The sequence below is a fragment of the Oryx dammah genome, unplaced genomic scaffold (genome assembly GCF_014754425.2).
Source record: "Oryx dammah isolate SB20612 unplaced genomic scaffold, SCBI_Odam_1.1 HiC_scaffold_9, whole genome shotgun sequence".
NCBI lineage: Eukaryota > Metazoa > Chordata > Mammalia > Artiodactyla > Bovidae > Oryx > Oryx dammah.
The window spans coordinates 9,295,383-9,320,585 of record NW_024070193.1 but is presented as its reverse complement, the minus strand read 5'-3'; the positions used below and the strand labels follow the sequence as shown (position 1 = coordinate 9,320,585).

General features: G+C 56.2%; 2 protein-coding genes across 2 annotated transcripts in view; both read left to right on the top strand.

Moving 5' to 3' along the window:
* The first annotated feature begins 1,527 nt into the window (after positions 1-1,527).
* Positions 1,528-13,989, top strand: NCKIPSD (NCK interacting protein with SH3 domain). The gene is made up of 13 exons (XM_040246955.1): positions 1,528-1,800; positions 4,274-4,383; positions 4,597-4,801; positions 4,982-5,072; positions 5,265-5,773; positions 7,114-7,284; positions 7,415-7,501; positions 7,599-7,737; positions 7,825-7,905; positions 8,077-8,205; positions 8,312-8,404; positions 8,528-8,700; positions 13,076-13,989. The coding sequence occupies exons 1-13, from the start codon at positions 1,630-1,632 to the stop codon at positions 13,277-13,279; spliced, it is 2,163 nt and encodes a 720-aa protein (XP_040102889.1). The 5' UTR covers positions 1,528-1,629; the 3' UTR covers positions 13,280-13,989.
* Positions 13,986-25,203, top strand: part of CELSR3 (cadherin EGF LAG seven-pass G-type receptor 3) — a 34,763-nt gene continuing 23,545 nt past the window's right edge. The window contains exon 1 of the mRNA XM_040247022.1: positions 13,986-25,188. Coding sequence (XP_040102956.1) covers positions 21,447-25,188 — 3,742 coding nt within the window. The 5' untranslated portion in view covers positions 13,986-21,446. The remainder of the gene's footprint in view (positions 25,189-25,203) is intronic.

The following is a 25,203-nucleotide window of genomic DNA, read 5'->3' as shown; positions in this document are numbered from 1 at the left end:
CTTGGGTCCAGCTCCTGTGCCACTGGCAGCAGCTAATTGGCCAGACATTGTGATGTCAGGCATCCTGGAGCCAATCCTGGGACCTTAGGTGGCCACCAGTCTTTCATCTGTCGGCGGCCGTTGGCTCTGCGGTCAAGGTTCCAGGAGGTCCCAGGAGGTGGGGGGCTGGATGGAGGGGGTCTTCTGGGTCGAGTGGTCCTCTTGGCCACACCATCTGCCAGCACTCCTACCCAGCCCTGGAGCCCACTGCAGCCATGCCAGTGCCATCCTTCATGTGGTTCCAGCCAGATAGCCCCCAAGAGAGCTGTTTCTGCTCTGTTCTCAGAGGGTTTCAGGGAGAAGTGTGGCACGAGATCTTGAACTGCTGACACAGGCATGAGGGAGAAGGACACGGAACTAGTGCCAAGAAAGGATCTGGATGTCCAGGTCTAACAGCCCCACCTCTTTCCTGAACCTCTCAGCACCTTCTCTCCCAGGTCCGCTGTGCCTATATCCACTATATCCAAAATCACCCACCTGCATACACTGGCCAGGTTGTGCCTACCTGCTCCCTGGGTCCAGGCTTCCAGAGAAGAATGTGGCTGGACCAGCCTCTGGACGGAGATGGGAGGTCCCCAGGACTCTGCGTTTGCCAAAACCCAGGTCCCCTTGGTTTTCCCTGCTGCTTCATAGGACTACAATGACCTCACCAGGTCAGGGCTGACTGGAACGTGGTTCTTAACAGGCTCTTAACAGGAAACAGGCTCTTAACGCCACATGGTACCCCAATCCCCATCCACCAGCCCCTTCTATCTGCTCTCAGAAGGAAGCATCAGAAATAAGATAACTGGGATTTGTAAGTCCCCAAAGACCACAGAAGAGAGTGATATGAAAGTGACTGATAAGGGTGGGAGCCTGACCTTACGCTGTGAGGAGGGGAGTAGCGTCCCAGGCAGAAGAATGGATGTGCAAGGACCCATGTTAGAGAGGAAGAGAGTAGTTAGTGGCAGAAGAGAAGTGATGGGGACTGAGGATGGGAGGACTATGGACAGCGAAATGGCCTGACCTGGTTTTTGTTTCTGCAGCCCCCTCTCCACTCTTGCTCCCCGTTGCCCACCGCTGGAGCTTAAAGAAGTGAGCTCAGCACGCCTAGAGACACAGAGACCCGAGGTCGCTGTCCTTAATTTAGTAGGTCAGGATCCACTTCCCTGGGGTGGCATAGATGCAAGAGGTTTATCAGCACAGGACACAGGCTCTGCCTTTGGGCTGCGGGCGAAGCTCTCCTTCGTGAAGTAGGGTGGGCCGCAGTACTAGGGCTTGAGTCGGTAAAAGGAGTGGAGGGCCGGGCAGGAATAGCTGGGGCTGGGGGCTCTAGGCGGGGTGCCGGGTCAGGGAGTCTGGAGTTTGGAGACGACCAAGCCCTCGGAAAGGGCGGTGGACTCTCGAGAGCCGCGCCCCTTGGGGCCGCCAGGGGGCGCCGCGCTCCCGCGCAGGAGCCGACACTGCCGGGGCGGGACTGCGGGCGAGCGGGCGCGCGTGCGCACGCGCCGTGTGTCACGGGGCAGGGAGAGCGCGGCGAGGAGCTGCCGGCCTGGCGTCCTGGTTTCTCAGCCCCCCGCCGTCTCCCCTGCCCCGGCGCGACTCGGCCTCATGTACCGCGCGCTGTACGCGTTCCGCTCGGCGGAGCCCAACGCGCTGGCGTTCGCCGCGGGCGAGACCTTCCTGGTGCTGGAGCGCAGCAGCGCGCACTGGTGGTTGGCGGCGCGGGCGCGCAGCGGTGAGACCGGCTACGTGCCGCCCGCCTACCTGCGCCGCCTGCAGGTGAGTGTGCCCCTCCCCGGCCCGGCCTCCGCCGCCCCTAGACTGAGCTCCATCACCCGCCGGTCGGGACCTCCAGCAGATGAGGACTTTGAACCGAGAGACCCCGCGGGGACTGGGACCCTGAGAGCCCGCTCCCCCCACAGAGGACCAGGCCCTTGACAGCCAACTCTTGAGGACTCCAGACCTACCTAAAGCCTAACTCTGGGACCGAGACCCCAGACCCAACATCTGAATCCCCAGCCGAATACAATTCAAGAGTCAGCTCCGAGATTCCAGTACACTAGATTCTGAGCAGTTCCCCAGGTCACGGAGACCCCTGACTTAATTGGCCCCTCGCCTGGATCACCAGGATCCCAACACTCTTGCCTCTTCTTCGCAGCTTCCACCCCTGAGACCCCTGGCAACCCTGGGCACTTTCTGTTTCCCCAGCCATCTTCTACTTCTTCACCCTCCCATCCCACCCCCTGCACTTGGACCAGGGAGCCATGGACAGCCCCATCCCCTAAGTGACCCCCCAAGGCCTGAGACCTCAATATCTTTTATTGTCCTGTACTTAGCCCCTAAGCTCTTCCCAAAACACCCTCGTCAATCTACTTTGAGCCTGGGTTCCCATCTCCTGCTGACACTCCCTGGCACTACAAGCCTCAGGCCCTGACTTCTCAGACTTCCTTTCTTGGAAAGTGAGGGAGCCTGAGCCTTCCTTGTCCCCAGCCTGGGGTGGGAGCTGCTCCCTTAGCAAGGAAGTGGGACTTCCCCACGGCTTCCCCTGGTGTGGCCGTGGCCCCCCTGTTTCCTTCCACTGGAGGTACAGCCGCAGTTCCTGTTTCCCCCAGAATAGTCCTGGTGTGGGGGTTGGGCTGCATTGTCTCCAGCTGGTCTATTCTGATCTCAGGGGGAAGGAGGGCCCAGAGCCTCCAGGCCTGCCCTGTGCCAGACACCCCCGCCCCATCCTAGTCTCTGGCTGTAGGAAGCATCCCAAGCCGGCCCAGTTCAGGACAGAAATAACAGGATAAATTTGGAGATGTCATCTGTGGCTTTTACCCGAGGGGATGGGCCCGGGGCCCTGGACCCTTGGCCTCATGGCATCCAGGAGTGTCTGGGTGAGAGTGGAAGCCTCGGACACCAAGGCTGCTGGGTCTGGAAGTGAGCATGTCAGAGCCAGTCTCTCTGGGGCTGGGGGCTTGTTGGAGGCCTCCCCCCACTTTCCCCCAGGGCCTGTGAGGCCCCTCGCCTGCCTTGGCTGTTGGGGCTGGGTGCTTGGGGAGAGCAGAGAGGGTACCACCTTCTCTGTCTCTTGGTTTCTTGCTGCATATCTCCCTCCGTCTCGGTCTCCCTGGCTGTCTCTGTGTCATTCTGACTCTCCCCTTGTGTGTGTCCACATCCTCCAACTCTCTCCCCTTCTCTGCCTCCGAATCTCAGTTTCTTTCTGCGTTGTCTCCCTCTGCTTCTCTTTTCCTCTCTCTCTCTCTCCCCCACCGCCACCATCTTTCTTGCTTTCTGTGCATCGTCTGCCGTTCTTGCTCTGTCCCCTTTTCTGTCTGCTATCTCCTGCACTCTGACACGCCCCCTGTTATCTTTGGGGCTCTGCTGACCTCTGAGTCCATCTGTCTGTCCCCGTCCGAGAAGGCTCTCCAACCCACTCTGGTGTGATCTCACCTTAGTTCTGAGGCCCCTGTGCCTGATGGACCATGGGTGCCAAGGGCAAGGGAGGGGTGGGAGTGACTGGTCCCACAGTTGCCAGCCCCCTACTCGTCCCACCCCATGCCAGCCAGGCTGGGTCAAGGGGACCCCTGAGTTGCTGTGGATGGCGACACAAAATCTGGAGCAGGGGCCAGGTTCCACGCTTATGTCTGTCTTCTGCCACAAACCCAGAACTGCTGTTTCCCAGCACAGCTCTGGAGGATTCCTTTCTCACAGCTAGAGGTGATGAGGGCTGGCAACACGGGTGCAAAGAGGAGATCCCTTTGGCCTGTCCTCAGCTACCAGGGCCTGCAGAAGGCTCTCTGAAGACAGGACTCTCCTGGAGTGTGGCCTTGGTTTTGTGATGGGTCAGAAGGATCCAGAGGGATTTGTTCAGAGCTCCAGACCCTAGAGGCTCCCTGCTTGGCATCTCAGCCTGGGATCTGAGCCAAGCCTGGCGATAGAGTAAGTGTGCACTCCTAGCCTCAAACTGGGGGTCCGTGGGCTGTGTTTTTGCTTCAGAGCCCAGACTTTCAGAGATGACTTAGCCGAGAGCCTCACCACAGGTAAAATTGCGAGCGGGGGCCCGATATATAAAGCAGCAGCCTGGGCCCCTCCCTGTGGCCCAGCTTCCCAAGTGACGCAGTTTGAGAACCCCGATTGATATCTAGTTCATCTTGCTGTGTTGGTCTCTAGTATTCCAGGCTTTGAGAGCAGCTGTGGCCCTCTGCCTGTGCCAGGCTCCCTCCAGGGCTGGCTCTGGCCTCCGTGCCCACTCCTGCCCCCCTCACAGGGCCTGGAGCAGGATGTCCTCCAAGCCATTGACCGGGCCATTGAGGCTGTGCACAATGCGGCCGTGCGGGACGGTGGCAAATACAGCCTGGAGCAGCGCGGGGTCCTCCAGTGAGTGTGTTGGGGGGCCTCCCAGTGGGCCCTGGGGGATGGGGCCTTCCCAGACTCTAGAGGGCAGGGTTGGCAGTGCAGAGGTGGGTGGGGCATGGGGGGGGGGGGGGGGGGGGGGGCCTGGGCGTGGGTGGGCAGCGTCCCTCAGGGGGCACGGGCAGACGTGGGGAGCTGTAAGGTGACTCCCCTGTTACCTCCCTGCCCCTGCCTCAGGAAGCTGATCCACCACCGGAAAGAGACCCTGTCCCGCAGAGGCCCCTCCGCCCCCAGCCCTGCAGCTATGACCCCGTCCACCAGTGACCACCATCTGGACGCCGCCGCCACCAGGCAGCCCAATGGCATGTGTCGAGCTGGGTTCGAACGGCAGCACAGCCTGCCCAGTTCTGAGTATCTCGGGGCGGATGGAGGCCTCTACCAGGTACATGGTGAGAGCTGCCTGAGCAAGGGAGGTGGCGAGGGGCTTAAGTCTTTGTCCGGAGGCTCCCAGTGTCCACCCCAGTCAGCGATGCCACCTGGAGCCTTGGTCCTGCCCCTGCTGAGCTCAGGCCGCACCCCAGATGGCTGTCTGTGCCCTCAGATCCCACTTGTGTCCTCCCAGATCCCGCCACAGCCTCGCCGAGCAGCGCCCACCACGCCACCCCCACCCGTGAAGCGCCGAGACCGCGACGCACTGATGGTCTCGGGAAGTGGTGAGAAGGCGGGAATGGGGAGTTGGGGGCACCCTGTGCTTAGAACGGTTGCTGTGGCTATGTCAGAACACTGGGGGCTCCAGGCTTGGGGGTGAAGACAGGGCAGGGGTTGGACGGCTGGGGGCTCTGGGCTTGGGGGGATAGGGGTCCCCAGGGGGCTGCCCCAGCACAGCATCGCCTCTCTGCTCACAGGCGGCCGCAACACCACGCCCTCCGGGGGCAGTTCTGTGTCCAGCGGCGGCTCCGTCAGCAGCACCTCCCTTGACACGCTGTACACCGGCTCCAGCTCATCCGAGCCGGGCCCCAGCTGCTCACCCACGCCCCCGCCTGTGCCCCGCCGAGGCATGCTTACCGCTGTGTCCCAAGCTCAGCCCCCTCCCTGCGAGGTGCCAAACCCGGAGCCCCCTACAGAGGAGGCAGCAGCAGTGGCAGTAGTGGAGACAGCCCCAGCCCCGGTCCCCGATGAGCTGGAGGCCCTGAGGGCACTGAACCTGGGGGCCACAGAGGAGAAGGCGGCAGCTGAGCCCGCCGTGCCCAGGACCATCGGGGCAGAGCTGATGGAGCTCGTGCGGAGGAACACCGGCCTGAGCCACGAGCTCTGCCGCGTGGCCATTGGCGTCGTGGTGGGCCACATCCAGGCCTCTGTTCCGGCCAGCTCGCCTGTCATGGAGCAGGTCCTCCTCTCGCTGGTGGAGGGCAAGGTGAGGGTGGGACAGGGCCAGGGCCAGGGGCCGCCCCGCCACCCCTGCCCCTTCCCCGCCCGCACACGTATCCAGCCTTTACCTGACAGGTATTTGTTGAGCTTGAGCTCTCGGCTTCCTTGTGCTGGGTGTTGGGGACTTTTGGGGACAGTCCGTGAAGGAGAAAGGGAGGAAGAATATTGCAGGCAGAGGCTCAGCCTGGATGAGGGCCATAAGGCAGCACCTTGTGCTCAGCTCACAGGAGATTGGAACGAGGCCAGCATGGCTGGAACGCCGCAAGGGAGGGAGGGAGGGAGCAAGAGGTGTGGTTGGAAGTGAGACTAGGGCAGGGGACAGAGGAGACAACTGTGGGTGGCCAGGGGTTCTCTCGGGCTGCAGGGAAGGAATGGACGGAGGGCGTGAAAGAGCGCAGTGCCACCCTGGCCTTGGCAGTGGAGAGCACTGGGTGTTTCGAGAGCTATGATGGAGGCCTGAGTGCTGACTCAGATGGGGGGGTGGGCATCGTGGAAAGAGTGGCATCCTTTGCCAAGGGGGCCCACTGATCAGGGAGCAGGATTGGGGGCCAGATGGGCCGGAAGTGCCTCCTTCCTTGGGAGCTGCAGCTCTGGTTTGGGGTGTGGGCAGTGGTGAGGCCACAGGCTTGCCTGTGTGGGAGCAGTGGCCATCAGGGCCAAGAGGAACACGGGAGGCGGGTTGACAGGCCTGTCCCACTTTGTGTAGAATCAGAGGGTAGACTCTCAAGTCACATGCAGGCTGTGAGAAGTCCGTGGCCTTCCTCACAGAGGATGTTTATCCAGGGACAGGAGGCAGGTTGTTGGAAAATTCCCCGTAGACGTGTCTCGTGCAGAATCCTGTCTCGGGAGGTTATTAGACTTGGGGGCGCGGGAATTCCTTGAAGTCAGTCCAGTGGTTATGAGTCCATGCTCTCACTGCCAAGGTTTCAATCCCTGGTCAGGAAAATAAGATCCCATAAGCTGCTGGTTTATTGGGGGAGGTCGGGGGGCGGATGGGGGGAAGACTTGGAGGCAGTGGAATTCCTTGGAGAGGGTGTGCAGAACGGGGCTGGTGCCCCTGGGGGCCTCGATGTTGGATGGGCCGTGGGAAGTTGATGGGGAGCAGCGGGGAGGAGGGAAGAGAAGCGGGGGCTGGTCCGCTCACCGGTCCTGGGAGGACGCTGGCTCCAGGCAGCCCTTGTAGGTGAGGCCCCAGGCCCCTCGTCTGACACAGGCCAGGAGCTCACACCTGGACCTCAGGGTCTGGGTTGAGCCCCAGGCCTCGCGGGCCTCCTGGAGATGTTGCTGGGCAGGTGTGCTGAGCCCCGCCTCACCCTCTGCCCACAGGACCTGAGCACCGCCCTGCCCTCAGGGCAGGTCTGCCATGACCAGCAGCGGCTGGAGGTGATCTTTGCAGACCTGGCCCGGCGGAAGGACGACGCCCAGCAGCGCAGCTGGGCCCTGTATGAGGACGAGGGCGTCATCCGCTGCTACCTGGAGGAGCTGCTGCACATTCTGGTGTGGGCTGTGGGCCCCCAGGTGTCCCCACCCCTCCCTCGTGCTCGGGAGTCTCCCCCACTGGTCCTCGGCATGCTCATGGGTGGTCAGGCACACTGAGCGACTCCCTCACATCTCCTCCCCGCTGCAGACGGACGCAGACCCTGAAGTTTGCAAGAAAATGTGCAAGCGGAACGAGTTCGAGTCTGTCTTGGCCTTGGTGGCCTACTACCAAATGGTTTGTTTGTGGGAGTGAGGGGAGGCAGGGGGACACGGAGGGACCTGGGCAGTGGTGGGGCATCCGGGTACTGAGCGCATACGGGGTCCCCTGCCAGGAACACCGGGTGTCGCTGCGGCTGCTGCTCCTCAAGTGCTTCGGCGCCATGTGCAGCCTGGATGCGGCCATCATCTCCACGCTCGTGTCATCTGTGCTGCCCGTGGAGCTGGCGCGGGACATGCAGACAGACACGCAGGGTGAGCGAGCGAGGGCCAGCTCCCTGCCCCCTGGGGGGGTTCCCGCCACATTCAGGGTCTCTGACCATCTGCTCTGCGCCCCTGCAGACCACCAGAAGCTCTGCTACTCTGCCCTCATCCTGGCCATGGTCTTCTCCATGGGCGAGGCAGTGCCCTACGCACACTATGGTAAGAAGGCAGGTCGCGGCCCAGCTGACTGCAGGGAGCCCACGGCCTGAGGGCTGGGGACCCACTGTCCAGGGTCTCATAGAGCGTCCCCAGGGCTCAGGGGAACCCAGGGAGGCTGGGCGGGGTGGGCGGTGGGTCTAGGCTGCAGACCTTGGTGTGCTCCTCTCCTAGAGCACCTGGGCACACCCTTTGCCCAGTTCCTGCTGAGCATTGTTGAGGATGGGCTGCCCTTGGACACCACGGAGCAGCTGCCGGATCTCTGCGTGAATCTACTTCTGGCTCTCAACCTGCACCTGCCAGGTGAGGGCGGGGCCTGCCTGAGGTGGCTGCCTCGCGCTGCAAGGGTGGAGGAGGACCCGCCAGGCTCAGCGCCAGTGCCCTCATGCACACCTGTGTCCTTCCTCAGCCCCGGACCAGAACGTCATCATGGCCGCCCTGAGCAAACACGCCAATGTCAAGATCTTCTCCGAGAAGCTGCTGTTGCTTCTGAACAGAGGGGGTGAGAGCCCAGGAATCTGCACGGGCCCACTTGGATGTCCTGTGACTCCTCCCCACCCTGCCCCTGTGACACCTGTTGGCCCTCCCCAGAGGACCCCCCTGAGCCCTCTTCCCCACCTTCTAGATGACCCCGTGCGCATCTTCAAGCACGAGCCGCAGCCGCCGCACTCCATCCTCAAGTTCCTGCAGGACGTGTTCGCCAGCCCCGCCACGGCTGCTATCTTCTACCACACAGACATGATGGCACTCATCGACATCACCGTGCGACACATCGCGGACCTGTCGCCCGGAGACAAGGTGCCTGGATGTGGCCGCAGCGGGGTGGAAGCTGCCACACCCCGGGGGAGGGGCACCTGAGACTAGGGTGAGGGGCGCTGCTGGAGCCGGTAAGTAGGGAGGCCGCTCAGCCAAGACCCAAGGGAGCCCACCGTGTGGTGGTCAGGTGATGCACTGTCTGAAGACAGGAGGAGTGGCGGGAGGTGAGAAGAACAAGTGGAGTTTACACGAAGCCTTGGGGGCTGCGGCAGGAGGTGGTCACCTTGTAGGGGAAGTGATCTGATTACCATGCTGAATGAAATGGAGGCTGTGAGATCACAGCGGAAGCGGGACGCCGGTGCGGAAGCGGCACGCCGGTGCGGAAGCGGCCGCCACCCTCCAGGTGGCACATGTGGAGTAGGAGAGGAGGTCAGGCCTCGGTGTGTTGGAGGTGGGCTGGCAGGACTCGCTGCTCAGTTGGTCTGGACCAGCCCAGTGGAGGAAGTGTTGATCCCTCTGGTGGGGAAGACCTTTTGAATAGAGTTGTGTTTTGATGCGTCGAGATTGAGAAGGTATCTGCTGGACATCCAGGTACAGAGGACGTCAGCGAGGCACTGGGGTGTGAGTGGGACAGGAAAGAGACACTTGGGAGTGTGCTGTGCATACATGTGCTGGGAAGCCTGTGACAGCGCAGTCACCTCGGGTGTGGGATGCATGGGTCAGAGGGAAGCTTAGGCTTCAGTTGGGGCACACAGGAGGTAGGCAGGAGGAAAAACCAGGAGAGCAGGAGCCCAAAGACTTGTGTGTGAAAGAGGAGGGGATGAGCCGTTGCCACAGGTAGGAGCCTGAGTGAGATGAGGCCTGAGAAGAAGACATAAAATTTGCCACGTGGAGGTCAGGTATGACTGACCAGCAGTGTCAGTGGAGTGGAGGAGAGTCCAAGTGGGAAGCTGAAGAGAAGATTTGACGTTGGAGGGGAGTGGAAAGAGAGGGAAGGTGGGAGCACTGAATGGCAACAACCCTCATGTGTTTTTATGTGAACTTGAACATGTTAGTCCTGTCCAACTTTTTGCAACCCCATGGACTGTAGCACATCAGGCATCCCTGTCTTTCACTATCTCTCAGAGCTTGCTCAGACTCATGTCCATTGAGTCGGTGATGCCATCCAGCCATCTCATCCTGTCACCCACTTCTCCTCCTGCCTTCAATCTTTTCCAGTATCAAGGTCTTTTCCAGTGAGTCAGCTCTTTACATCAGGTGGCCAAAGTATTAGAGCTTCTGCTTCATCATTAGTCCTTCCAATGAATATTCAGGGTTGATTTCCTTTAGGATTGACTGGTTTGATCTCATTGCTGTCCAAGGGACTCTAAAGAGTCTTCTCCAGCACCACAGTTCAAAAGCATCAGTGCTTCAGCACTCAGCCTCCTTTATGGTTTTCTTTATGGAAAAACCAGAGCTTTGACTCTTTGGACCTTTGTTGGCAAAGTGATATCTCTGCTTTTTAACACACCGTCTAGGTTTGTCACAGCTTTGCTTCCAAAAAGCAAGAGTCTTTTAATTTCATGACTTCCTCAGTGACTTTGGAGCTCAAGAAAATAAAACTATCACTATTTCCACTTTTTCCCCTTGTATTTGCCTTGAAGTGATGAGACCAGATGCCATGATCCTAGTTTTTTGACCGTTGAGTTTTAACTCAGCTTTTTGACTCTCCTCTTTCACCCTCATCAAAAGTCTCTTTAGTTCCTCTTCACTTTCTGCCATTAGAGTGATATCATCTGCATATCTGAGGTTGTTGATATTTCTCCTGGCAGTCTTGATTCCAGCTTGTGATTCATCCAGCCTGGCATTTTGTATGATGTACCCTGCATAGAAGTTAAATAAACACGGTGACAATATACAGCCTTGTTATATTCCTTTCCCAATTTGAAATTAGTCTGTTGTTCCATGTCTGGTTCTAGCTGTTGCTTCTTGACTCACTTATAGGTTTCTCAAGAGACAGGTCAGGTGGTCTGGTATTCCCATCTCTTTAAGAATTTTCCACAGTTTGTGTGATCCACACAGTCTAAGACTTTAACATAGTCAGAGAAGCAGAAGTAGATGTTTTTCTGGAATTCCCTTGCTTTCTCTATGATCCCTCGGATGCTGGCAATTTGATCTCTCATTCCTCCCTTTTCTAAACCCAGTTTGTACATCTGGAAGTTCTCAGTTCATGTACTGCTGAATCCTAGCTTGAAGGATTTTGAGCATTACCTTGCTGGCATGTGAAATGAGTGCAATTGTGTGGTAGTTTGAACATTCTTTGGGATTGGAATGAAAACTGATCTTTTCCAGTCCTGTAGCCACTGCTTAGTTTTCCAAATTTGCTGACACATTGAGTGTAGCACCTTGCATCACCTTTTAGGATTTTAAATAGCTCAGTTGGAATTCCATCACCTCCACCAGCTTTGTTCATAGTAATGCTTCCTAAGTCTCTCTTGACTTCACACTCTAGGATGTCTGGCTCTAGGTGAGTGACCACACCATCATGGCTATCCAGGTCATTAAGTTCTTTTTTTGTATAGTTCTGTGTATTCTTGCCACCTCTTTTTAATCTCTTTTGCTTCTGTTCTGTTTATGTAAAGGGGAGCAGAAAAGTTGGGGGATCACTGGAGGGAGACATGGGATCAAGGGAAAGTCTTTTTTTTTCATAAGTTTATTTATATATTTTATTTTGGGCTATGTTAGGTTTTGGTTGCTGCACAGGCTTTCTCTAGCTGTGCTGTGCAGGCTTCTCATTGCAGTGGCTTCTCTTGTTGCAGAGCATGGACTCTGGGCATGGTGGCTCAGTAGTTGCAGTTCCCGGGCTCTAGAGCACAGGCTCCATGGTTGTGGTGCACGGGCTTAGTTGCTCTGAGGCATGTGGAATCTTCCTGGACCAAGGATCAAACCCATGTCTTCAGCATTGGCAGGCAGATTCCCAGCCACTAGACCACCAACTCCAAGAGAAAGTCTTTTCAAGGTGGGAGATGCTGGTGGGTGTCTAAGCCAGAGGGACTCATCCAGCAAGCCAACTATGGAGAAGAGGCTGAGGTGTTGGGAGGGTCAGCCACTGTGGGAATCAAAAGTAGGTCAGGCGGCTGGTGAGAGTTCAGGCCCACGTAGAGGCATGGCGCCTGGCAGGAGCCGGGCAGTCCATTCAGTAGCAGGACAGTCGTTGAGGAGAGGGTGCCAAGGGAAGACCAGAAGTTGCTGAAATTGTGCTTGTTTTCTCCATGAAGCACAAGGCCAGCTGGTCAGGGACTTTAGATTTGGCAAACGCAGAGAAGGTGGGCAGTGGCCCTTTAAGGAGCGGTGGGCCTGGTGGAGAAAAGTGGCAGCGGCCCTGGGCAGTGTGGTTTGTGGCGGGGAATGGTGTTCAGGCTTGTGCACAGCTCCATAATGGTCTGCTGCTTAGCTGTTGATACTAAAATTTGATGGGCAGGTGCTTTTTGGCCTGACCAAGTTTGGGAGTTAGCAGGGTGATACTGCCTAGGAAAGGTTTGGGTATTGACTCCTCTAAGCAGAGGCGGAGACAGGCAGATGGAGAAGAAGTACTGGGGCCAGGTCAGCAGATCAGGGTCTAGTGAGGATAAGGAGCAGCTAGAGTGTCACACTGGAGGGGCTGTTAGAGCCACTAGAGCCAGAGGTGCTGGGAAGGTGGGTTGGGAGGGAGGTTGGAGATGCATTCAGGGCAGGTAGAAGGTAAGACACCAGGTCTCAGGGATGGGTTGGGTTCAGGATGTGGGGAGAAAGGACTCAGAGAGAACACCTGTAGTTTTGACTCGGGCATTTGAACAGACAGCAGTGCTCTTTATTAAGATAACACAGGAAAAGCCTTCAGCTTTGGGCAGATGGGGACGATTGTGAGTTTGATGGTAGACATAGGAGTTTGAGTTCTCTCTGAGATAAGTGGGGCATGACCATTGGGCAGCTGAAAATTCTCATCTGCAGCTCCCTGGAGAGTCTAGGAAAGAAGTCTAAGTGTGGGTCCCTGTTTGAAGCTGTGGGTGTGAATGAGATCTCCCAGGGTGAGAGGAAAGAAGCAGAAGGGCCTCCAACAGACAGATAGCGGCCCCACGAGGACCCAGCATTAGACACAGGTAGGGGCTCACTGCTTCCTCCTGCCACCTCTCTGAGCCAGGACTTCCTGGGCCAGCCACGTTCTGGGACTGCGTGTGGACTGCAAGGACTCACTTATTTACTCACGCAGTGACTGTCGAAGGCCAGCTCGGTGCTGGGTTACATGCTGGGTGCTGGGGTGCAACCCTGATCTTCAGTGGTGTCAGGCGGTCATATCCTTGTGGCTGCCAGAAGGCGTGGTGGCCTGTCTGTCCCTGTCTGGTGGCAGTGGCACACAGCACCTCCCTGGGATCCCTGAGCTTGCCTGCTCTCCCCACAGCTGCGCATGGAGTACCTCTCCCTGATGCATGCCGTGGTCCGCTCCACGCCCTACCTGCAGCACCGCCACCGGCTCCCCGACCTGCAGGCCACACTGCGACGCATCCTGACGGAGGAGGAAGCCTCGCCCCAGTGCCAGATGGACCGCATGATCGTCCAGGAGATGTGCAAGGAGTTCCCGGTGCTGGGCGAGGCCCCCAGCTAGCACCTTCCTCTCCTCCCTTCCCTGCAGCCCTTGGCAGGGTGCAGGGGACTCAGAGGCTTGGCCCTAAGAATGTTTTGCACAGATAGTATGAGGGGAGGTGATGGTAGAAGGGACCTGAGCGGGGACCCCCACCTGACAGAGAGCTAACACCAGGGGCCAAGCACAGAATTGGGGACCACAGGCCAGGAGCTCTGCTGGGGCACGGGGAGCGTGTGAACTGAAGCCCCTCCATCTCCTGGTAGGCTGCCTCTTCAGCATGCCCCCACCCCCGCCCTTACACACACACAGTCCTGCTGCTGCTCCAGGCTGGGCCCGAGCCCTCAGCCCCCACGCCCGCCTGGTCTGTGTCCCGGGCTTCGGCACGCCGTGTCCCTGGGGTGAGGGGGCATCCTCCGCCAGCTCTGTTCTTTGCCTTAGCTTTGCAGTGAGTGCCGCTCATGTGCTCTGCCCATCCCCAACCCCTGCCCCATGGGGGCAGTTGCTGCCCTTCACTCCGACCCCCAGAGGTCTTGGCCAAGCTGCTGCTTTGAGAGCAGAATCTTAGAGACAGGCCATCCCTCCTGGAGCCTCACAGAACGGGTGGGGTGGGGGTGATGGCTCTAAAGCCAATGACAGAACCTATTTTCTCTGGAAAAATGTAGACTGAGAAGCCATGTGTATTTTCCTATGTGCTGCAACTCACCTTTGGAAATAAATCACAAGGCATCTGGAAAGAGGCCTCCCTATATGATCCTGAGGGGTGGTGGGAGAGGTGGGCAGGGGTGGGGGAACCTCAGGACCTCATCAGTAGCTTGCCCTGCCCTCTGCAGCCCCCAGGTGGTCTGTCAGGACCTGAGGACCATCTGTCAGGTGGTCCCTGACAGGCCCCTCCATCGAGGTCCCTTGAGTCCCACGTCTTCCCTGGGTTCCCACTTCTCCTGGGCCACAGCCACAGCCACCGGGAGCCCAGTGGACCATCTGCAGGTGGCTGCCCCTGCAGACTTCACTTACATCTCTCTCTGCCTTGAATGCCGTGTCTCTCTCCCCCATTAAAACCCCTATAATCCTTTACAACTATTCTCAAATGAAGCATCTCCCCCCACCCCCCAGCCCCGGCCTCCCTGAACTCCTCGCCCTGCCCAGCTATTTCCATTCCTCATTTGTCTTCCACTGGATCCAGCAAGATCCCCCCACCTTGCAGCCTTAGCAGGGATTTGGTAATTACGGTAGGACCAAAAGAGTATCTCAACGAATATGGGGTTAGATGCACACTGCTGTCTGAGGGGAATCAGAGGCCAGTATTGGGCAAAAACTTTCCTTGTGGGCTGCTGAGTTAACAAGGGCTTGTCGCTATAAGTCAGGAAGGAGAGTCAGAACCCATAGGCAGACACCAGACAGCAGTGGTTTTCAACAGTCCCTTTCATTTTGTTACTCAAGATGATTCTCATAGGATTCCATGCTTTGAAAATCAGATACCGTGACTTCTGGCCATGACTTTTCCTTTCTTAATGGGATGCTGACGGCAGGGAGCTTTTACTCTCCCAGCAGAGCGAAATGCAGCAAAGAAGACCCCTTGGGGTGGGGTACCAGGAAAACAGGTCTGTGGGTGCAAAGCACAGGAAGACAATGAGATGTCCTTCCTGAACTGTTGACTCTTCTAGAAGGTTAAGTGCACAGGTTCACCTGGACCCAAGGAGGAGCTGACACAGTGGCCGGCAGGAAAGCTTCATGTGGTACAGCACGGTCACTTCATCCTGGAGGCTTCTGCCTCCCTTTCACAGCCAGAATCAACACCGCTGACTTCCAGGTACAAGTCCTTTCTCATTGGAGAGCTGAAGGTGGAGCCCTGCGGTTCTCCTGAGAGCATGTCATTCAGGGATGAGCTCAGGCCCTCAGGAAGCTGGGACGGGGACATTCGGTGGCCTCCATGCCTTGCTCTGTTCACTGCCAGGCTGCACACACTGACCTCGTGGGAAGAGCAGGGCTGGGCTGTGCCATCTGTTCCTGTGCTGGCCCCCGTGAGGAACAAAGCTCAGCCCTGCGGCGGGAGGGTCAGAGGCCCTGCCCACTTCTGCATGACTGTCCAAGGGGTCCTTGCTCGCATTCATCAGGGGTACTTGGGCCCCAGCTGACAAATTAAAGAAATGCCGGCTCCAGGCAGCAAACGGGGGCCAGGACTAGGACCCCTGAGCAAACACCTTGATGGTGGTCTCACCGCACAAAATTACAACCACCAGGGAAAACAGCCAGAGAATTCCTCAGGGAAGGAACTATCTGGGAGAACAGCTCTGCCTGCTTGATGGTAGACGTGGATGTGGTTAGGCAGGGGGAAGGGCAGAGACAGAGAACCAAGCCACTCAAGGAAAGAGGGGTGTTTGGGTGGGGCTGAGGAAAATCACAATTTTGAGGGGCCCTGCGGGCTGGGGGTTTGGGCCAATCTCTAGGCTAGAAGTGGGTCCCTACAGGTGTGGCACACGTCCGTGTGATGCAACTGAGGACAACAGGCTACACGTGCCTAAGGCAACTCCACGGTAAGGGGGTCAGGTGAAGACCACCTGCCTGCTCAGCCCCCAAAAGATACAGACTCAGGCTCCAAGTCCGTGAGGACAACCTTTCCTTAATGGAAGAAGAACATACGGTGAAAACTGCAGTATACAAATATGAATGACAACAAGATGCTAATCTCGTCACCACCCAGTGTCACCAGCTCCAAAAGCCCACTTAATCATCAACTCGTCCCTTCTCCCCAGACCTCCTCCCTAGAGGTAATTCCTCAGGAGTTTTGCCTGTTTTCCAACTTCACATAAATGGAGTCATATGAGCACTGGCTTCTTCACTCACCATCAGATTTCACAGTTCACCCACGGTGCACTCTCATTTATTTGTCCACGTCGACAATCTTTCAGTTGTTTCCAGTTTTTGTCTATTACAAATCATGCTGTCAGGACACTGTTGTACTCGTCTTTTGGTTGCTCATATGCATTATATTGGCGGGGGCGGTATATTCTCAAAAGTGGAATTGCAGTGAAAATGCCAAATAGCTTTCCTGAGTAGTTTGTACCACTGTATGCTCCTCCACTGGTGTCTGAGGGCCAGCTCCTCTGTCTCTTTCCCTAAACCTGGTATTGTCAGTCATTTTTATTTTAGGCATTCTGGTGGAGTACAGTAATACTTACTTTCACATTTAAATTTCCCTGATGACTAAAGAGGTTGAGCATTTTTTCATCAGTTTACTGGCTATTTGAATCTTCTCTTGTGAAGCACCTCTTCACATCTCTTGCCCATTCATTGACTGGGATGTGGATCTTTTATTGGTTTATAGTATGTATTCAGGATATGAGTCCTTGGATTGTATATCTTAACTTTATCCTCCCTATCTTATCTTAATGTCTTTACCTTATCTTAACCTATCTTATCTTAATGTCTTTGGATGAAAGAAGTTCTTCATTGTAATCCAATTTTCAGTATTTTCCTTTGTGGTTAGTCCATTTTGTGTCCTCTTAAAAAACATTTGCTTAAAAGTCATGAGCTTTTATGTTCTCTTCTAAAAGATGTATTCTTTCTCATTCAGATGTCAGATCTATCTAGAATTGATTATGTGGGTAGTATGAAGTAGGGGGCCTCATTTTTGTCTACTTGGATGTCCAGTTGATGTGGCATCATTTACTGGAAAGCCCATCCTTTGCTTATGTTGGCTCTTCAGAGCCACTTGTGTAAATATTCAAGTCTTCGTGCACCTGTAGGCCCCTCTCTGGATTTTGTTCTGTCTGTCTGTCTATTCCAGTACCAGCACCATACAGTCTTGGTTTTGTCGCTGTAGCCTTTCTGATCTCTAGTAGAGGAAGTTGTTCTCCTTCTTGGGTTTCTTTTGGACTGTCTTGGGTGTTCTTGGCCCTCATACATTTTAGAATCCAGTTTGACGGTCTACACACACACGTTCACTACACAGTCTTTACTGAGTTGCACTGAATCCATATATCATTTGGGAAGAATTAGCACCTGCATATTGCACTTCACTGATACTACATCTTTTACAACAAACTGAAAGGTTTTGAAGGTTTTGTGGCCAACCTTCAATAGCTAACAGATGATAGAAAGTCTATCGTCACCAGTCTTCCAACAGCATTTTCTTACTTCATGTCTCCGTGTCACATGTTGGTAATTCTCATAATATTTCAAACTTTATCATCATTACTATATCTGTTATGCTGATCTGTGCTCAGTGATCTCTAATGTTATTTATTTTTGGCTGTACCAGGAAGCCTGCTGTCTATGGGGTCACACAGATTCGGACACGACTGAAGCGACTTAGCAGCAGCAGTACCAGGAAGCATGTGGGATCTCAGATCCCCAACCAGGGATCAAACTTGGCCCTCTGCAGTGGAAGTGCAGGGTCCTAACCACTGGACTGCCAGGGAATTCCTTGATGTTACTTTTAAAAAGATGATGTTTAGGCCCCCACAAGGATGCAAAAAAAAAAAAAAAAAAGATTATGATTCACTGAAGGCTCAGATGATGGTTAGCATTTTTTAGCAATAAGGTATTGTTTTTTTTTTTCTTTTTCAGCCATTTGTCATGAAGGATCTTAGTTCCCTGAGTAGGGATCAAACTTGTGCCTCCTGCAGTGAAAGGTGGAGTCTTAACCACTGGACCAACAGGAAATTCCTAGCAATAAAGTATTTTTAATTAAGGTATGTACATTTTTTTTAGACATAGTACTGTTGCACACTTAACAGACTGTAGTCTAAACACAAATTTTTTATTCCCTGGGAAACCAAAACATTTGTATAATTCACTTTACTCTGATATTTGCTTTATTGCGGTGGTCTGTAACCAAACCCACAGCATCTCTGAGGTATGCCTGGATTAAATCTTCCAATCTTTTAACATAGTTTTGCACGCATAGTTTTGTGCTCAGTCGTGTCCGGGTCGCAAAGAGTCAGACACAACTGAGCGACTTCACTGGCACTCCATTTATGTCTTTATGTTTCTTTTTTTTCTTTCAGTGTTTATTGAGATATAATTTGACTATATAGTTTAAGGTATACAACATAATGATTTGACTTTACATACATCATGAAATGATTATGATAATGTTCAGTTTCAATGTTTTATTGTATGTGTGAAGAGTCATTGCACATTATGACTGGCATTATATTTATTCCTGGCATTTTATGTTGCATGATGCTACTGTAAATTGCATGAAAAAAAGTTTTCACTTGTTGATATATAGAAATTATAACTGATTTTTATATATTGACTTTGCATCCAGTGACTTTGCTAAACTCTAGTAACTTATCTAGGAAAAGGCAATGGCACCCCACTCCAGTACTCTTGCCTGGAAAATCCCATGGATGGAGGAGCCTGGTGTGCTGCAATCCATGGGGTCACTGAGAGTTGGATACGACTCAGTGACTTCACTTTCACTTTTCACTTTCATGCATGGAGAAGGAAATGGCAACCCACTCCAGTGTTCTTGCCTGGAGAATCCCAGGGACGGCGGAGCCTGGTGGGCTGCCATCTGTGGGGTCGCACAGAGTCGGACATGACTGAAGCGACTTAGCAGCAGCAGCAGCAGTAACTTATCTGTAAGTTCTTTTGGCATTTTTGCATACACATTCCTGTTGCCTGTGAATACTTTTTTTACCCCCTTCCTAATCCTTATACCTTTCTACTATTTTTTTTTCTTTTTTTACCTTACTGCACTGTTGAAGCCCTCCAATATAATATTAAGGCTTAAGGTCAAGAATTCAAAATGTTGTTTTTCTCTAGTAATGCTCTGCTGCTCCAGAGGTAAGGAATTCACAAATAGTCTAACTGGGGTTAGATTTTAGCCCAGTGAGTTTGTCTAAGAAGAGCCAGGGTAGGAGAACTGTTATCAGACTAGCTAATGGTTAAGGTAAGGACTTCCCGGGTGACTTCATGATAAAAGAATCCCCCCGCAACGGGTGACAAGGGCAAATACTGGATAGAGGAAGAGGCATGAGGAGAGGGTCTGAAATGTCCTAGGGGGCAGTGGAGAGAGGAACTCTACTTGCTTTGCCTTTACAGGGAACATGAGAAGCTGTCACCAGGGGGCATAGAGGTGAGGGCAGAGGGAGAGGGACAGGCTTCCATGGAAAAGCAGCCAAAGAGAGAGGACAGCAGTGGAGGCAGAGCTTCAGGGAGGACACAGAGCGTCCTCTGCAGTCACCAAGGGTCTAGCCCTAGGACAGGGAGCAGGGCATAACACGGCCACGATCCCTTTAAACCTCAGAACATTTGCCCACACAGCCTCCAAGACCTAGGGTGGCTCCTCCATTTTTTGGTTATTCAAAGATCTACTCAAGCAGATGGTTACACTGGCTCAGGCACCTCCTCTGGGATCCAGCATCCCTCTCCCTAGCGTCCCACCTATCTACCGCCTTCGTTCGCGTAAAGCTTTCCGCCCTCCACTCGTTAGATCGTGAACCCTGAGGGCGAAGGTACGATGGAAACCATGTCTTTGGCTTCCCTCCTCCAGCCCCTGCACCGAGCTCCCATCCAACCAAGGTCTGCCTTCAGCGCCTCTCCAACGCCCATAGTAACCCAGACCGTACTTTCTTGGCTCTGACCTTAGGAAGTCCTCAGATTCTGAGACACCAGAGGGCACCACTGGAGCCCACCCACCGGCTCTCCGTAGTCACATGAGGTGCTGGAACGAGGAATTCCGCCTCCAGGAAGCGAAAAAGTCAATGAGGAGGCCTAAGAATGCGCCATTTGATTGGTTGGTGGTGATGTCATAGGTACCGTTTGGGGCGGGCCAGAGGCCGAAGCCGGAGTTCTCCGCTGGTTCCAAGCAGGAGCCGCGCCCCTTGGAGCGTTCGCGGCGTTAGCCCTAAACCCCTCCTGGATCCAGGGACGCTGACGCCATCTGACCGTGGCGTTGCAGCCCACTGTCGGTGCTGCTTTGCAGGCTGGGCCGTAGAACGTCTCCTGGATTGTCTCTCCCGGCTATTCTGGAACCAGCGGAGCCTCCTCCCCCGGACAATGAGTCTGCAGTGGGGGCGGAGCCACCCATTGTCCCAATAGAAACAGTGACTTTCTGATTGGAACGCTCAGTGTTCACGCCCCACGCCCCCGCTCGTCTTCGGTGACGTTTATTCCCCGGCGTCTGCCCATTGGATCTTACTTGAGTCTTACTTGAGCTGAGAGTAGAACAGCGCGGGCAAAACTGAGCTTTTCCATTAGTTCCCTCAAGGGGTTAAGGGACGCAGTCGTAGCGGGCTAGGGAGGGGATCTGAGGAATCCGAGCTTCAGTCCTGTGGCAACGCAGGGTTGCATGTGGCATTCCAGAGCACTGGAGACTCGCTACCTAAGAGAGGGGTGTAATTTCCAGGGGAAGAGCACCCGGCCGAAAAACCAGGGAAGTTTAGCCTCTGTTCCGGATTCGGGCGGGTCACCTCTGGTTCCTGCTCTGTTGGGGCGCTCCAAACCAGCAGATGCTCGCGACATGTTTCATGAGTTAAAACTCGCTGATCGAAGGCTGTTCGGGCAGCTGGCACCCAACTCACTTCCGACCTCATGATGGTATCTCCACCCAAGAGTTGAGAGAAAACTCTGCACATCGTAGGCACCAAAATTTCAGACCAAAATCCGGGACAGGGTTCGGAACTAGTGGTCAGGAAGGCGGGGCATAAGAGATCGGCAAGCAGAAGGCCGAAGACAGAGCTGAGACAGCGCCCTAGAGGGAGGGAAGCGGGTGAGGGCGGTGGCCACGAAGAGGAGGGTGGGACCAAGGGAGGTGAATCTCCCTGCCCGGTTCAGCACCGTGGGCAGCACTTGCGTTCTGCCCTCAATAAAGATGGCGGTCATGACTTCTAAGTCGGCAGCTGCCATGCGCGATGGCCTGTACCATAGGATTTGGAGCTCTGGGGCGGGGATGGAATGAACCATCGCAGCGGCCGGGAGCCATGTTGGAGCGGCGGGAGGCGGCAGCAGCGTCAGGGATGCTGTGGTGGGGGCGGCAAAAGCCGGGGCCGCTCGCCAAAGGGCCTCTGGCCGCGAAGTAGATGGTGCCCAGAGGGTGGCGGCGGCGTGGAGCGACAGGCCTAGAGGCAGGGGACTGGGGTGGCGGCAGGGGTCCGGGTGGGGGTCCGAGCAGCGAGGCGGGCCCAAGGCCTGGACCCGGGTGGAGGACAGTGGAGGCAGTGTGGGGAAGTGGGGGGTGATGGCGAGGCGGCAGCCGTGGTGGGGTCTCAGGGGGCCGACGACCCCGCTACTCCTGCTCCTTTCCCTCCTCTCTTTGTTCCCTCTTAGCCGGGAGGAGCTGGGGAACGGTGGGGGCCACGGCTGGGATCCGGGGGTAGCTGCTGCTACGGGACCAGGGGCGCGGATCGGCAACGGAGCCTTAGCTCTTTGTCCCGAGCCGCCCGGGGTCCGAGAGGATGGAGAGCCTGGCCTGGGAGTCAGGGAACCTGTCTTCGTGGGGCTCCGAGGGGGAAGGCAAAGCGCCCAAAGCGGTCGAGGGCCCCCGGAGCAGCCGGGGCTGGGAGCGGAATATGGAGTCAAGACATTTGGCAGCCGCGGGCGGGAGACCGGACAAGGACCAGGGTCTCTGTTATGCTGGCGCCCAGAGGTCTCCTCTTGCAGGCTGACAGGGCCTTTGCGAAGAGATAGTCTGTCACCAGAGGGTTTGTCCCCAGGGGTCCCAGGCCCGGAGAACAACCCTCCCTTCCCTGCGGACCTTCTGATTCGGCCCCGTGGTGCTCAGTCGGTGTCCTCTCAGAGGAATACTGGGAGAGGCTCCTCCCCAAAAGTGGGAACCACGCGCTGCTGCGGAGAACTGTGGGGACCAGGGCGCAGGGGTCAAAGCGAGAGAACAGCGACATCCCGAACGAGGAGGACAGGTCCCCGGTCGGACCGCCCTCCCGGGGCCGTGGGATCTGGCCCCGGACTGGATTCAGCACCTCGCACAGCGAGGACAGCTCCCGCGTCTGGTTCAGCACCGCGCGAGTCTCGGACAGCTCCCGAGCCGACGCCCGAGCGCATGCGCTCCCGAGGTCTCTTCCGCCGCCGCTTCCTCCCGCAGCGCCCCGGGCCGCGCCCCCCTGGGGCCCCGGCCCGGCCTGGAGCCTGGAGAGTACCCCTAGAGGGCCGGGCCCGCCCCCGTCGCGCCGCGAACCGCCACCCACAGTTTCCGCAGTACAACTACCAGGCACTAGTGCCGGAGAATGAGGCGGCGGGTACCGCGGTGCTACGCGTAGTGGCGCAGGACCCGGACACCGGAGAGGCTGGGCGCCTAGTCTACTCGCTGGCTGCGCTCATGAACAGCCGCTCTCTGGAGCTGTTCAGCATCGATCCGCAGAGCGGCCTTATCCGCACAGAGGCTGCTCTGGACCGCGAGAGCATGGATCGCCACTACCTGCGCGTGACGGCGCAGGATCATGGCTCACCGCGCCTCTCTGCCACCACCATGGTGGCCGTTACAGTGGCCGACCGCAATGACCACGCGCCGGTATTTGAGCAGGCGCAATACCGGGAGACGCTTCGCGAGAACGTGGAAGAGGGCTACCCCATCCTGCAGCTGCGTGCCACAGATGGTGACGCTCCCCCCAACGCCAACCTGCGCTACCGCTTTGTGGGGCCGCCAGCTGCGCGCGCCGCCGCCGCTGATGCCTTTGAAATTGATCCGCGCTCGGGCCTCATCAGCACCAGCGGTCGCGTGGACCGCGAGCACATGGAAAGTTACGAGCTGGTGGTGGAGGCCAGCGACCAGGGCCAAGAGCCCGGGCCGCGCTCCGCCACTGTGCGTGTGCACATAACCGTGCTGGACGAGAATGACAACGCGCCCCAGTTTAGCGAGAAACGCTACGTGGCACAGGTGCGCGAGGATGTGCGCCCCCATACGGTGGTGCTACGCGTCACAGCCACGGACCGGGATAAGGATGCCAACGGACTAGTGCACTACAACATCATCAGTGGCAACAGCCGCGGCCACTTTGCCATTGACAGCCTTACCGGCGAGATCCAGGTGGTGGCCCCTCTGGACTTTGAAGCAGAGCGAGAGTATGCCTTGCGCATCCGGGCTCAGGATGCAGGCCGCCCCCCGCTGTCCAACAACACTGGCCTGGCCAGCATCCAGGTGGTGGACATCAATGACCATACTCCTATCTTTGTCAGCACACCCTTCCAGGTCTCTGTCCTGGAAAATGCACCCCTGGGCCACTCGGTCATCCACATTCAGGCAGTGGATGCAGACCATGGAGAGAATTCCAGACTGGAGTATTCCCTAACTGGTGTGGCACCCGATACACCCTTTGTGATAAACAGTGCCACTGGCTGGGTCTCTGTGAGCGGTCCATTGGACCGTGAGTCTGTGGAACATTACTTTTTTGGTGTGGAGGCCCGAGACCATGGCTCGCCCCCACTCTCAGCCTCAGCCAGCGTTACAGTGACTGTGCTGGATGTTAACGACAATCGGCCTGAGTTCACCATGAAGGAGTACCACCTCCGACTGAATGAGGATGCGACCGTGGGCACCAGTGTGGTCAGTGTGACTGCTGTAGACCGTGATGCCAACAGTGCCATCAGCTACCAGATCACAGGAGGCAACACTCGGAATCGCTTTGCTATCAGCACCCAGGGGGGTGTAGGTCTGGTGACGCTGGCCCTGCCCCTGGACTACAAGCAGGAGCGCTACTTCAAGCTGGTGCTAACTGCATCTGACCGCGCCCTTCACGATCACTGCTATGTGCACATCAACATCACAGATGCCAACACTCACCGGCCTGTGTTTCAAAGCGCCCACTACTCAGTGAGTGTGAATGAGGATCGGCCAGTGGGTAGCACCGTGGTGGTCATCAGTGCCTCTGACGATGATGTGGGTGAGAACGCTCGCATCACTTATCTCCTGGAAGACAACCTGCCCCAGTTCCGCATTGACGCGGACTCAGGGGCCATTACCCTGCAGGCCCCCCTGGACTATGAAGACCAGGTGACTTACACACTGGCTATTACAGCTCGGGACAACGGCATCCCACAGAAGGCAGACACTACTTATGTGGAGGTGATGGTCAATGATGTGAATGATAACGCTCCACAGTTTGTGGCCTCCCACTACACAGGGCTGGTCTCCGAGGATGCCCCGCCTTTCACCAGCGTCCTGCAGATCTCAGCGACTGACCGGGATGCTCATGCCAATGGCCGGGTCCAGTACACTTTCCAGAACGGGGAAGATGGGGATGGAGATTTTACCATCGAACCCACCTCTGGCATTGTCCGCACTGTGAGGCGGCTGGATCGGGAGGCGGTGCCGGTGTATGAACTGACTGCCTACGCAGTGGACCGAGGTGTGCCCCCACTCCGGACTCCAGTTAGCATCCAGGTGACAGTGCAGGACGTCAATGACAATGCACCGGTCTTCCCAGCTGAGGAGTTTGAGGTGCGAGTGAAGGAGAACAGCATTGTAGGCTCGGTGGTGGCCCAGATCACTGCGGTGGATCCGGATGAAGGCCCCAATGCTCATATAATGTACCAGATCGTGGAGGGGAACATCCCCGAGCTGTTCCAAATGGACATCTTCTCGGGAGAGTTGACGGCACTCATTGACCTGGACTATGAAGCTCGCCAGGAATACATAATTGTTGTGCAGGCCACATCAGCCCCTCTAGTCAGTCGGGCCACTGTACACGTCCGCTTGGTTGACCAGAATGACAACAGCCCTGTGCTCAACAACTTCCAGATCCTCTTCAACAACTATGTATCCAACCGCTCGGACACCTTCCCCTCAGGCATCATTGGGCGCATCCCAGCTTATGATCCAGATGTCTCTGACCACCTCTTCTACTCCTTTGAGCGGGGCAATGAGCTGCAGCTGCTGGTGGTCAACCAGACCAGCGGGGAGCTCCGGCTCAGCCGCAAACTAGACAACAACCGCCCACTGGTGGCCTCCATGTTGGTGACTGTCACAGGTGAGGGGCAGGGGT